The sequence below is a fragment of the Lacerta agilis genome, chromosome 1 (assembly GCF_009819535.1).
Source record: "Lacerta agilis isolate rLacAgi1 chromosome 1, rLacAgi1.pri, whole genome shotgun sequence".
Taxonomy (NCBI): Eukaryota; Metazoa; Chordata; class Lepidosauria; order Squamata; family Lacertidae; genus Lacerta; species Lacerta agilis.
Genome location: NC_046312.1, coordinates 122,778,695 through 122,790,874, shown reverse-complemented (window position 1 = coordinate 122,790,874; position 12,180 = coordinate 122,778,695). Strand labels below are relative to the sequence as shown.

Genomic DNA, 12,180 nt, shown 5'->3' with positions numbered 1-12,180 from the left:
TCGTGAAAATTCACCAGCACTTAAACTTGAATTTCTCCTAATATATACATTTTTTTGCAAATAAATTTTCCTGGATATAATGCATTTTTAAATGTTATTTTCACTTATATTTGCATTTTTTTATGCACACTTTACTCCAGTACATGCATTTTTGTACACGCCACTTGACTGGAGAACTGCATCCCAAAATTCAGAGAAGTGTGAATTTCGAAAGATGGCTGTGTTTTGTGCATTGTTTCAGAAAGTGCGAGTTAGGTAAGTTCTCCTGTAAATGTGAACTGAGTTGACTTTCTCGACCCACCCCTACTCTTAACTAAGCAATTGTACAAGACATTCAAATAAAAACAACAACTATTTTTATATATCAGGGTTGGTTTTTTTGGGGGGAGGGGGGATATTTTGAGAAAGCCAGCCTACCATCCAGACACGCAGTTATCTGATCCATGGTAGGTTCGGGGTTATTTCTTAAGAGCGAATACATAGACATCACCATCCCAGGAGTGCAGAAGCCACACTGAGAGCCGTGGCACTTTGCAAGCCTTTCCTGGAATGATAATACATATCTAAATGGATGGTGCATACAAAGAAACATCGACTTCTAGAGTATCACCCTACCTTCTCCTTTGCCCTCTTATCATTACTATTACTCAGTAAACAGTTACTTAAAAAATGCATCTTGTGCCCAAATTCATGGCTGTAGCTATGGGCAGAAGCAACAGGAGAAGTTTTGATGTGTAACTATCGTTCTTTGACATGGGGCACTCTGTCCTGGCTGCTGCTAAAAAACTCTGTCCCCCACCCCATTAAAATTCGCTGAATCAGAAGCATTAAGTCTCATTAAAAGTGGGTGGCACCATTTGACAGCGGCCTGCTATACAAGGATTAAGCAAAAGCGTTTCCCATCCTTCTATATCCATGCTACCTGTAGCTAGCTGGCAACATTTTTGGAGGAGGGCCAGTGACCAAGCTGGCAACGTCCCAGACATGGTCACAGGCCAGAAAGAAAAAGAAAGAAGTTCTAGAAATGGGTGATCCGTTCTCGAAAGCTTGATTCATAATTTGGCTCCACTACTGACACCATGACAACTACTGTTACTACTACTACTACTACTACTACTACTACTAATAATAATAATAATAAAAGGAAGAAGAAAGCAGCTCGGTTGCAATCTGTTTCAGATCCTGCCATACTCTTGGTGATGTCATTGACACCATAACAGGGTCCCAATCATTTCCCAAGTTCCATCTCCTATTTTCAGGGGCGTAGCAAGGGGGCAGTCCACCCCATGTTCCATAATGGAGGGGGTGACAAATTATCAAGGGACAATTACTGCCCTACTAGGGCGGTTCATAAAAAACTTTTTTTAAAAAATGCCTGCTCCAAAGGTCTTATCTTACTATACTAGGGATTATATAGCTATATATGAAATTTCATGCATATCGGTTAATATCTTGACCCTCCTCCACCAAAATAGCTGTTCACTTGGCTGTTTTCCTATGTCGTGAAGGCTGAAATTTCAGTTCAGTGGAGCACTTACTGTTCCCAACCCTAACCCTGTGTAAAGCCATCTAATTAGACTTTAATTTGATTTTGAGATGTTTTTAGGAGGTAATTTAATTATTGTTTGATTTTATACCAATGTTATGTATCTGATGTTAGCCACCCTGAGCCCAACTTCGGCCGGGGAGGGCAGGATATAAGTAAAAGTTTTTTTAAAATTATTATTACTTGTTATTATTCCTTTGTAAGAAAATATGAAATAATGTAAAACCATTTTTGCGGGGGCGGGGGGATAAATGGGGGGGTTGACAGTAAATTTTCTGCACCAGGTACCACCTGACCTTCCTGCGCCTCTGCCTATTTTCTATTTTGGTTGCTGTGGCAGATATTATTACAGCAGCAGATTTCTTCTTCCTTCCCCCCCTTTTAAAAATAATGTTTATTACATGTATTTTTTTAAATAAGAGAACAACAGAACATCAAAAAACAAAAACAAAAAACAAGACATACAGACAAAACACATACATTTCACAAATCATTACATTGGAATTTTCCATTGTATGGTGACTTCCCCCAACCCCCTCCTCTGAGCTTCATTGTGCATGCATTTCTCTCGTGTAGCAGGTTCTTTTTCTAAACATTTAAATCTCAAGTAATAATAGAATCAATAATTTGCAAAGCATCAAGCTATGTAAGTTACCGATAACCTAACTGTACTTCCATAAGGGTATTCTATATGTTGCAACATTTCTTCAAATACTCTTTAATTTTCTTCCAATCTTCTTCTACTTTCTCGTCTTTCTGGTCGCGGATCCTTCCAGTCATCTCGGCAAGTTCCATATATTCAAGCATTTTCATTTGCCATTCATTTATCGTAGGAACATCTTGTGTTTTCCAGTACTTGGCTATTAACAATCTAGCTGCTGTTGTGGCATACAAAAAGAATGCACCATCCTTCCTTGGGATCTCATCTCCTACAATTCCAAGCAAAAAGGCTTCTGGCTTTTTAGTAAAAGTGTTTTTAAACACCTTTTTTCAAGTTCATTGTAAATTTCCCCCCAGAAGTCTTTTATCTTGGGGCATGTCCACCACATGTGGGAAAAGGTGCCTTCTTTTTCTTTACACTTCCAACACTTATTATCAGCTGCATAATGCATTTTTGCCAATTTCACAGGTGTTAAATACCATCTATACATCATCTGTAGCATGTTCTCTTTCAAAACATTACACGCAGTAAATTTCATACCATTTTTCCACAGTCTTTCACAGTCCACTTCCTCCCCCCCCCTTTTTGGCAGGGAAATGCAATTTACCCAGGGTTGCTGGCACACATGCCAATGGAAGGAGGGTGGGAGGGAAGGAAGGCCGTAACGCCAACAGCCGGATAAGGGGAGAGGGAAAGCGAGGATGGGTGAGAGATGAGACAGTAGGGATGTGTTTTAATTTGTTGGAACCTGTCCAGAGTGGCTGGAGGAACCCAGTCAGATGGCCCAAGAAGAACAATGGGGCTGCAATGCTTGCCTTGGACCGGAGGCAAGCATTACAGACCACCAGGCTTTTTATATATTCTGAAACTCGGGCAAAGTGAACTTGGGCAACATCTCTTATTTTACTCTCACCTGAATGGGATGGAGCTTGGTTTTCGTACTTCCAACTCCTTCCACGGTAGTTACTGCAGCGCCATACAACAGGCATAATGGAAGTAGGCACGAGTTGGCTGGATAATGTCTTTGAATTGTGAAGGAGAATTTTGAAGACTAAACCAGGTTTTTCCAACCCACTAGGGCCATTTTTAGCCACAGATTATCTCAGGGCTAGCACAATCCAATATGCAGCAGTGGACACCAGAACTCGAAATGGTTGCTCCCCACCCCAGAACTACCCATTCTTTCCCAAACTGCATTCTCCATTAACCTATGTATATCAATCGGAAGGAGTGACAGCCAGGTAGTTTTTTGGGTGTTTTTTGGATTTGATATCCTGCTTTATCACTACCCGAAGGAGTCTCAAAGCGGCTAACATTCTCCTTTCCCTTCCTCCCCCACAACAAACACTCTGTGAGGTGAGTGGGGCTGAGAGACTTCAGAGAAGTGTGACTAGCCCAAGGTCACCCAGCAGCTGCATGTGGAGGAGCAGGGAACTGAACCCGGTTCACCAGATTACAAGTCCTCTGCTCTTAACCGCTACACCACACTGGCTCTCTAGAGCTGGTCTTCTTCAACCTTGGGTGCCCCTGGGTGTTAGTAGACTACAATTCCATCATCCTCAGTCAGCATGGATGATGGAAGTTCTAGTCCAACAACATCTGGGGGCCCAACACCCAAACTGAGGACCCCTGAAGCCATGTGCACCCTTTAACTTTGAAGTACATTCAAAACACATTGTTTACCTCAAAGGATTCTGGGCACTGTAGTTTACCTCTCACAGAGTTGTAATTCACCACCGTCCTTAACAAACTACAGGGCCCAGAATTCTTTGAGGGAAACAAGGTGCCTTGAATGTGTTTTAAAGGTACAGCGTGTGCACAGGTAAAGCGCTGAGGAGGGACCGCAACCACCCCTCAAGAACTCGAGTGGGGGAACAGTTAGATTCTGTCCACGGCAGCAGCCTAGTTGAGCAGTGCCTTGATGCTCTGAGGAGAAAAATTCCGCCATGCAGGCCCCTTAACCCTTCATGGCCACCAATGCTCCTCTTCCCCTCAGAGTTTGCCCCTCATCACTCCCTGCTCCCTTCCCTGTCCCCTGTCGGTACCACTGTCAAGTCTGAAGCAAGTTAAAATGGAGGCAAAATGGAGTCTGAAGCAAGTTTAAATGGAGGCAGACAGCCTCTAGGTCAGGCATCCCAAAACTCGGCCCTCCAGATGTTTTGGGACTACAACTCCCATCATCCCTAACTAACAGGACCAGTGGTCAGGGAACTGTAGTCCCAAAACATCTGGAGGGCCGAGTTTGGGGATGCCTGCTCTAGTAATTCAGCAGGTCTTTTTTGCACATTTCTGACAGATGCTCCTCTCAGCCGTCAGAGCAAACAACAATTCCTGGGATTATTTGTGGGAAAGCAAGCCATATATGGCAAGTGATTTTTTTTTTTTAATGACATCAAGTTTTGGTGCAGTTATCTGCATGAAGCACCTTTCCCTTCCTTAAGGATACCGTATCTTCTTGGTGTCTGGGTTGTATGTCGATATCATCACTGTGCAAGCCCCACAGCCTCCAATTCCACAGCCATACTTCGTTCCTGTGAGGCAGACTTATAGTTACAGTGGAGGGTCAAGGAAAATAAGTGCTGACTCCTTGTTTAATATCTGGATTCCCCACCCCACCCCCCGCACGACGTCTTTCACATTACTTTTTATTTCCTTTATGGGGTGGAGGAGAAAGAAAATAAATGAAGAGAAGGTACTTTATCAAGATGGTAGCTAAGTCTGAGAAGGCATTTTTTATATTAAAAAAAATCCTACATTTTAATGAATATTTTTAATTTAACTTTTTATGTAGCCAAAGACCACATCTGCACTATACATTTAAAGCAGTATTGTACCACTTTAAACTGTCATGGCTTCCCCCAAAGGATCCTGGGAACTGTAGTTTGTTAAGGGTGCTGAGAATTGTTAGGAGACTCCTATTTCCCTCAGAGAACTACAGTTCCCAGAGTGGGTTAACAATCCCTCTTCCCAGAGAACTGTAGGTTTTTGAGGGGAAATAGGGGTCCCTTAAATAGGGTTCCCTCTGTATTATTATTTTTTTGGAGGGAAATAGGGGTCCCTTAACAATTCTCAGCACTCTAAAAAACTACAGTTCCCATGATTCCTTGGGGGAAGCCATGACTGGTTAAAGAGGCATGATCCTACTTCAAATGTATTGTGCAAATGGAGCCTAAGACTGAAGTACTATGCACTGACCTGAGAGTGGGACTTACTTAGTAGTAAATATGCATAGAATTGTGCTGTAACTCTTGCTCTGTTGTGGTTTCTACTGAAATTCATATTTACCGTATGTATCTTTTGCAATATTTGAGCTATCCATTTGTACTTTTTGCTTCCACATTCTTATGACCTTTCAATTTGCAGTTGGTGTTTTGGCTTAAGCAAGATGGTACTTCATTCAGGCTGCAGTCCTATATGCTTTCTTTGGAATAAGCCCCACTGGCATTTAAATCAGAATGGATCTGTAGGATGACACTGTTAACATTAATGTATTTGTATCTTGCCTTTCCATCGAATGGATTCTCAAGTGAGCTGACAAATATAAAATTCATACCAAAGACAACTTTGGGATAATAAAATATGAATATTTAAGACATCATTCATATATACAGGTGAAACTTGAAAAATTAGAATATCATGGAAAGGTTCATTTCTTTCAGTAATTCAACTTAAAAGGTGAAACTAATATATGAGATAGACTCATGACATGCAAAGCGAGATATGTCAAGCCTTTATTTGTTATAATTGTGATGATTATGGCGTACAGCTGGTGAGAACCCCAAATTAACAATTTCAACTTTGGGGTTTTCATCAGCTGTACGCCATAATCACCACAATTATAACAAGCAAAGGCTTGACATACCTCGCTTTGCATGTCATGAGTCTATCTCATATATTAAACTCCAGTAGCTAATGAAAACAATTGCTTACTTAAATGGACTTTTCCACGATATTCTAATTTTTCGAGTTTCACACACACACACACACACATGTGTGTGTGTGTAAGGCCAAAAAGGAGCTCCCTAAAGGTTTGGCAGAATAAGACTGGTTTGCATATAACACTAAACCATGGTTTGTTTAAAAAAATCATTAGTTAACCAAAAGTTGCCCCACAGCAACCAAACTGCTTTCTCCAAAGTTTGGTTTGTTTCATGTGGCATGTCATGTGCCTTTGTAGTTTAGTGATTGGCTGGACCGAGGCAATCAACAAATCACGTTTAAGAAAGGGTGCTTGGTTCGCATATAATGTCAAACCATAATTGAAACAAACCTAGGTTTGTAAGTCAACAACAAACCATAGTTAAGCTACTAGACTGGTTTCACCCATAACTTTAAACCGTGGTTTAATAAACCACAGTTTAATGTTATGTGCAAACCAGAAGTCCTTGCTTTTGAAAAGCCAGGAGGGAGAATGCAGTAGAGAATGCAGCATCCAAGAGATGCTCCTCCTCCTTGTGGATGCAAATTTACCTTAGCTAGAGAAAGCATCCATAGCAGGGCACCACCAGAATATCAGTATGAAAATTGCAGATATTTTGCCCAAGTAGCCCATCCTTTGCAACTAGGGCCTGCCCTCCCATGAGACAAACTGAAGCAGCTGCTTTGGGTGGCAGAATCACAAAACCCTTGTAAGCGAGGCTACACAGCAGCTTCCCATTTCAACTGAGGGGGAGCAAGAGGATGTTGCTCCTGCCTGGAACTATTTCCATTCATGGGGTAATTACTGAAAGTGTTAACACTTCTGCTGATTCTTTATGCTGATTTTCTGTGAATAACTGTCCTAACAAGAAAAACAGGCTTGCTCCATTAAAATTTATGACTGCAGAGAATTAATCTCACTTTATAATTGACTTTTGCTTTGCAATATCTTACGCCCCAGAGTGTTTCCAAGTCCTGGTAAAATATTATTTGCAAACTTTTCAATTATGTAGAAGAGCAGGGGTCAGAAAACTTTTTCAGCAGGGGGCTGGTGTACTGTCCCTCAGACCTTGTGGGGGGCTGGACTATTTTTTTTGGGGGGGGAATGAATGAATTCCTATGCCCCACAAATAACCCAAAGATGCATTTTAAATAAAAGCACACATTCTACTCATGTAAAAATACCAGGCAGGCCTCACAAATAACCCAGAGATGCGTTTTAAATAAAAGGACACATTCTACTCATGTAAAAACACCAGGCAGGCCCCACAAATAACCAAGAGATGCGTTTTAAATAAAAGGACACATTCTACTCATGTAAAAACACGCTGATTCCCAGACTGTCTGTGGGCCGGATTTAGAAGCCGATTGGGCCGGATCTGGGCCCCGGGCCTTAGTTTGCCTACCCATGCTCTAGCGAGATTACTAAAACCAAAAACATTAGAAGGATGGACATTCTAGCAGCTGAACCTTTGTGATTCCACACTTTATGTTGAACACGAAGTTTCAGTAAGCTTCTAGTTCTAAAATATCTATTTATCTTTCCAATGCATGTAAAATTGAATTGTGGAATAGGGTGCTTCTAGACTAGGACTTGTAAAAAACAAAAAAACAAAACAAACCCTAAGAAACCTGTTGCCAAAGTATAAGATTTTTTCACAGAAAATGTAATTTTGGCACGTGTTTGTGTAGCTGGTTGTACACTGGAGAGTAGAAAAGAATATGTTCTGCAGTGTCCAGCATATTCAAAGAACATCCGCAATGGCTATCATTTCTGCCCTTGACAAAAGCTGAAGGGGAAATGTTCAGTTGGGCTAACATAAAGGCCCTGTGTTGGACTGGAATTATTAATTTTTAGATGTAGGTGACCCTGTTATCTGTTGTATTTAAACCACAGAACTTGGGGGAGCATATTATATTTACAGCTGACTCAATGTTTTGTTTTTCAATGTCCCTTAATCTGGTTTGAATATTGCGATAAATACATTGCTCACTTGAATTATACAAGGGTTCCAAGTCAATACCAATAGATCTGATTTTGCTATGTAAGAGTTGGAACCTTCTGGATTTAGAAGAGTCCCTAAGTCAGACTGCAGAGTCGAAGGTTGGCAACAAAAATGGCAACACAACCAGTATTTTATAGTACTACTTCTATACCTTTACCTATAACTATACTTGATTGAACTTGGGACCCCCAGGATACGTCTCAAGAAACTTTTCTAATCGGTAACAGAATAGTTATGCAACGCAAGAGCTTTAAAAGGATACGCCCCTTTCTCAGGTAATTAAGCAGCAGTTCTTCAGGATCAGCACATTTCTCTATCACCTGCATTAGAAAGAAGAAGAAGAAGAAGAAGAGTTTGGATTTGATATCCCGCTTTTCACTACCCGAAGGAGTCTCAAAGCGGCTATCATTCTCCTTTCCCTTCCTCCCCCACAACAAACACCCTGTGAGGTGAGTGAGGCTGAGAGACTTCAGAGAAGTGTGACTGGCCCAAGGTCACCCAGCAGCTGCATGTGGAGGAGCGGAGACGCGAACCCGGTTCCCCAGATAACGAGTCTACCGCTCTTAACCATTACACCACACTGGCTCTCAGGAAAGAGGAAGAGTCCAGAGAAACCTAAAAGGAAAGGAAGAGTCCAGAGAAACCTAAAAATACACCTTAAGAGGATTGCCTACGCTTTTGATGAGAGGAATTAATATCACATGCTGCTTTTCTTCAGTTTCTTTTATTCAGATCCAAGAATGCAGGTCTTATCACACCACAGGGAAACAGGAACTTGAGTTCAGCTACTTGGGCTGATGGCGTTCCAGGCATTTACTCTGCATCCAGAGTGCTCCCATCGCATCTTTTGAAATCTTGATTTATGCCTTGATTTATGATGGGAACTATTTTGGGGAGAACTTTCCAAAAGGAAACACGAACCCTGGGTAAGTGCTCCGAACCCCTGGAATCTCACACTGCTCAGAGATTGGGCTGGCATGCAACAATATTTTATAGCAGCTGAAGGGAACCTTCAGCCCTCCAGATGTTAAAATTATTAAACTTAAATGTTAGCTGAATACCACCCACTATTTTCCTCTTCTGATAAGAATAAATATAAAAGGAGGGCACAACCTAGCCAAGTAACCGCTTTTAAACACTGCCGATTACAATAGGACAGTTTCAAATGTGCTTAACTTTCTCCCACAGAAATCAAAGTGCCTCTCTTATAGTTATATCATACGAGACTTATAGTTGAAAGTATACAAAGCACAATTAGTTCATGCAGTTGTTTTCTTCCTATTTGAAATAACTGCAGAATTCAAGTTGCTAAGAAACATGACACACGTATTTTAATCATTTCCTCGTCCTCTCTGGATGAAATATCCATAAATGGAGATGTTTTATTTTCTTTGTTCTCAAGTGGAGAAAACACGTTAAAGTAAACACATCGGTGCATTCGAAACAAAATAAAAAATAAAAAAGTTCCTTCCAATAGCACCTTATATATAAAGGTCTGGTGACTTCTGTTTCAGTGTATCTGAAGAAGTGTGCATGCACACGAAAGCTTATACGAAGAACAAACTTAGTTGGTCTCTAAGGTGCTACTGGAAGGAATTTTTTTATTTTTTATTTTGTTTCGACTATAGCAGACCAACACGGCTACCTACCTGTAACTGAAACATGGGTGCATTTTAAGTGTTAAATTGCATGCATACCTCTTTTTTTTTTAGCAGGAAGGGATATTAATGTTATTTGATTATATTTCATTAGGGAACCTTTCATTGAATGTCCTTTTTATTTCAGTTACAGGTAGGTGCTGTGTTGGTCTGCCATAGTCAAAACAAAATAAAATAAAAAATTCCTTCCAGTAGCACTTGAGAGACCAACTAAGTTTGTTCTTGATATGAGCTTTCGTGTGCATGCACACGAAAGCTCATACCAAGAACAAACTTAGTTGGTCTCTCAGGTGCTACTGGAAGGAATTTTTTATTTTATTTTTATTTCATATTGTTGTAGGTTACTCACAGTTAACTCATGCCGTATTTTCATTTTTAAAAATTTGGTGATAGGGTATTACAACCAATTACTATAGCTTATAGCTATAATAATAGCTTAATCCATTTCCAACAGCATTGCTCTGACAGCTGTTGCTCCATCCTCATTCATTTCCGTAAGACCTAGGCATTCAAACACTAGAGGAAGTGTCTGCAAAGTTTAATTTAGTAATGTGAAATAAACATACCGGTAGTTGACAATCCCAGTCAATGATGGTCAATGAGATAGAGAAAGAAAGTCTCAACTTGTAAACAGTGACATTGAAATGACAGAAGATTGCAGGGAAAAGATGTGTAATTTGTAAGATGAATAACATCTAGAGAACATTTTTAATCTTCTTTGTAGATACAAGAATGTGCCCCTTGTCCTCCCCCCCACCTTAAAAAACACTAAAGTGCTAAAAGAAATCCTTACCTTCCTTCCGTTCACAAAAAAAATGAGCTCATTCGATTGTTGGGGATTAGCCATTCTCCTATATGAAAGCACACCTTGAAAGCTGTCAGATATTAAGCACCAGGACAAAAAAATAAAGATTCTACAGTTGCTTCCACCGCCACTTTGGTCTGTGTCGCCCAGAACCGAGCAACAAATTATATAGGCAAAGAGGAGGAGCCAGAGTGGAATTGGTTGGAAGAGCTCTGTAGGGTTGCTTTTCTTCCTCTCTAATCATGAATTTGATGCATGGTTGTAATAAATTAAGGTTTCTTGCAGGTGGCAGGTGCTTTTATACCTAAGGTTTTGTTTTAAAAAAGCAAAAGAACTGGTTGACACAGAAACCATTGTAATCCTCCTAAGCAAGTATGCCTTTCTGTACTGGTCTCCCTTTTCAATTGAACAGGGCACTGAAAGGTCAAAAGAGGAGATGCCAGCGGAATTTCAGAGGGAAAGGTGTTCGAAAGGTGGAGTGCCACTAATGAGAAGGCTCTTCCCTCACCTTGCCATAGAAGTGGGCCTTACCTAAGGATGGCAAGACTGGCAGATCTTGACAAATGTGCAAGTCAGTACAGGAACAGGAATTCTGTCAGGTGTCCAGGCCCCAACCCCCTAGCCACAAACAAAATAGCTCTTCTTTCTGCCTCTCCTCCAACACCCCCACCCTTCAATCCCTCACGCACTTCACCTTGTAGTGAATTCTTTTTTGAAATGAGTTCTGATAGAAGGACACCAAGATGGGGAAAGCTGACCTAGATGACGGTATATAGTCTCCCCACTTACGCACAGGTTACGTTCCGGGCCCCTGCCTGTGTAAGTGAAATCGCATAAAGTGGGGAGCACCCCACTTTAATAGGAAGGGCATGGGAGCCAACTCTTTGAGGCCAAGGTTCATTCACCCCCCCTAAAGTATTTGAGGCCCCCCCCCCCGTTAATGGGCATTGCCATTCAAAGTGTCTGTATGCTCTGTCTTGTGGTCGATTATACAGGGCGGTGCTTACCTGCCCCCTCCCAATATATTTTATTCAAGTTGGTACCCTTGAGGGAGGGTGTGCGAAGGGGGGGGGCAGAAGTGATTCCGGAGTAGGCAGGCTTTGAAATTGGTGCAGGCCCTCTTCCCTGTCCTGCTTGGCCGGCAGGGAGTGCTGGCTGGTGGAGGCTCTTGGCAGCTGATTTTGCGCTCCCCCCCCCGCCTGCACCCCTGGCAGGGGCCCACCTCACCACCCCCTAGCTACAGCCCTGTTACCAGCAGTGTTTGGATCACTGTGGCAAGGCTCTCCATGTCCAGGGATGGCAATAGCTGGCAAACCAGCCAGAGATAGTAAAAGGCACTGCTTGTGGAGGCCACTTGATCCTCCAAAGACAGCTCTAGGAGCCCTTCCAGGTTACGCACCTGTTCCTTCAAAGGCAGTGCAACCCTGTCCACAACAGCTAGCCTCCCCAATTTTTTGACTTGAAACTACCTATCCATGTTGATTGGTTCCTGGGATTATAACCACGGTAGGATCAGGGTTGACCGAGATGGGAAAAGGTATCAACATTGCATATTTCATCCCTCCTCCAAAACATTTGACTCTATA

At 41.7% G+C, this 12,180-nt stretch overlaps 1 protein-coding gene across 2 annotated transcripts in view; it reads right to left on the bottom strand.

Annotated features, from left to right (window-relative positions):
- LOC117058297 (aldehyde oxidase 4-like) overlaps positions 1–11,198 on the bottom strand; it is a 72,619-nt gene extending 61,421 nt beyond the window's left edge. Inside the window, exons 1-5 of one of the 2 annotated variants that reach the window (XM_033169388.1) lie at positions 11,126–11,198; positions 8,394–8,451; positions 4,654–4,750; positions 3,121–3,229; positions 418–544 (exon numbers count right to left, since the gene is read on the bottom strand). In XM_033169388.1, coding sequence (XP_033025279.1) covers positions 418–544; positions 3,121–3,229; positions 4,654–4,691 — 274 coding nt within the window. In that variant the 5' untranslated portion in view covers positions 4,692–4,750; positions 8,394–8,451; positions 11,126–11,198. Of the gene's footprint in view, positions 1–417; positions 545–3,120; positions 3,230–4,653; positions 4,751–8,393; positions 8,452–10,582; positions 10,715–11,125 lie in introns of those variants that run through there. The other variant, XM_033169380.1, reaches the window with a different exon arrangement.
- Between the last annotated feature and the right edge of the window lie 982 nt (positions 11,199–12,180).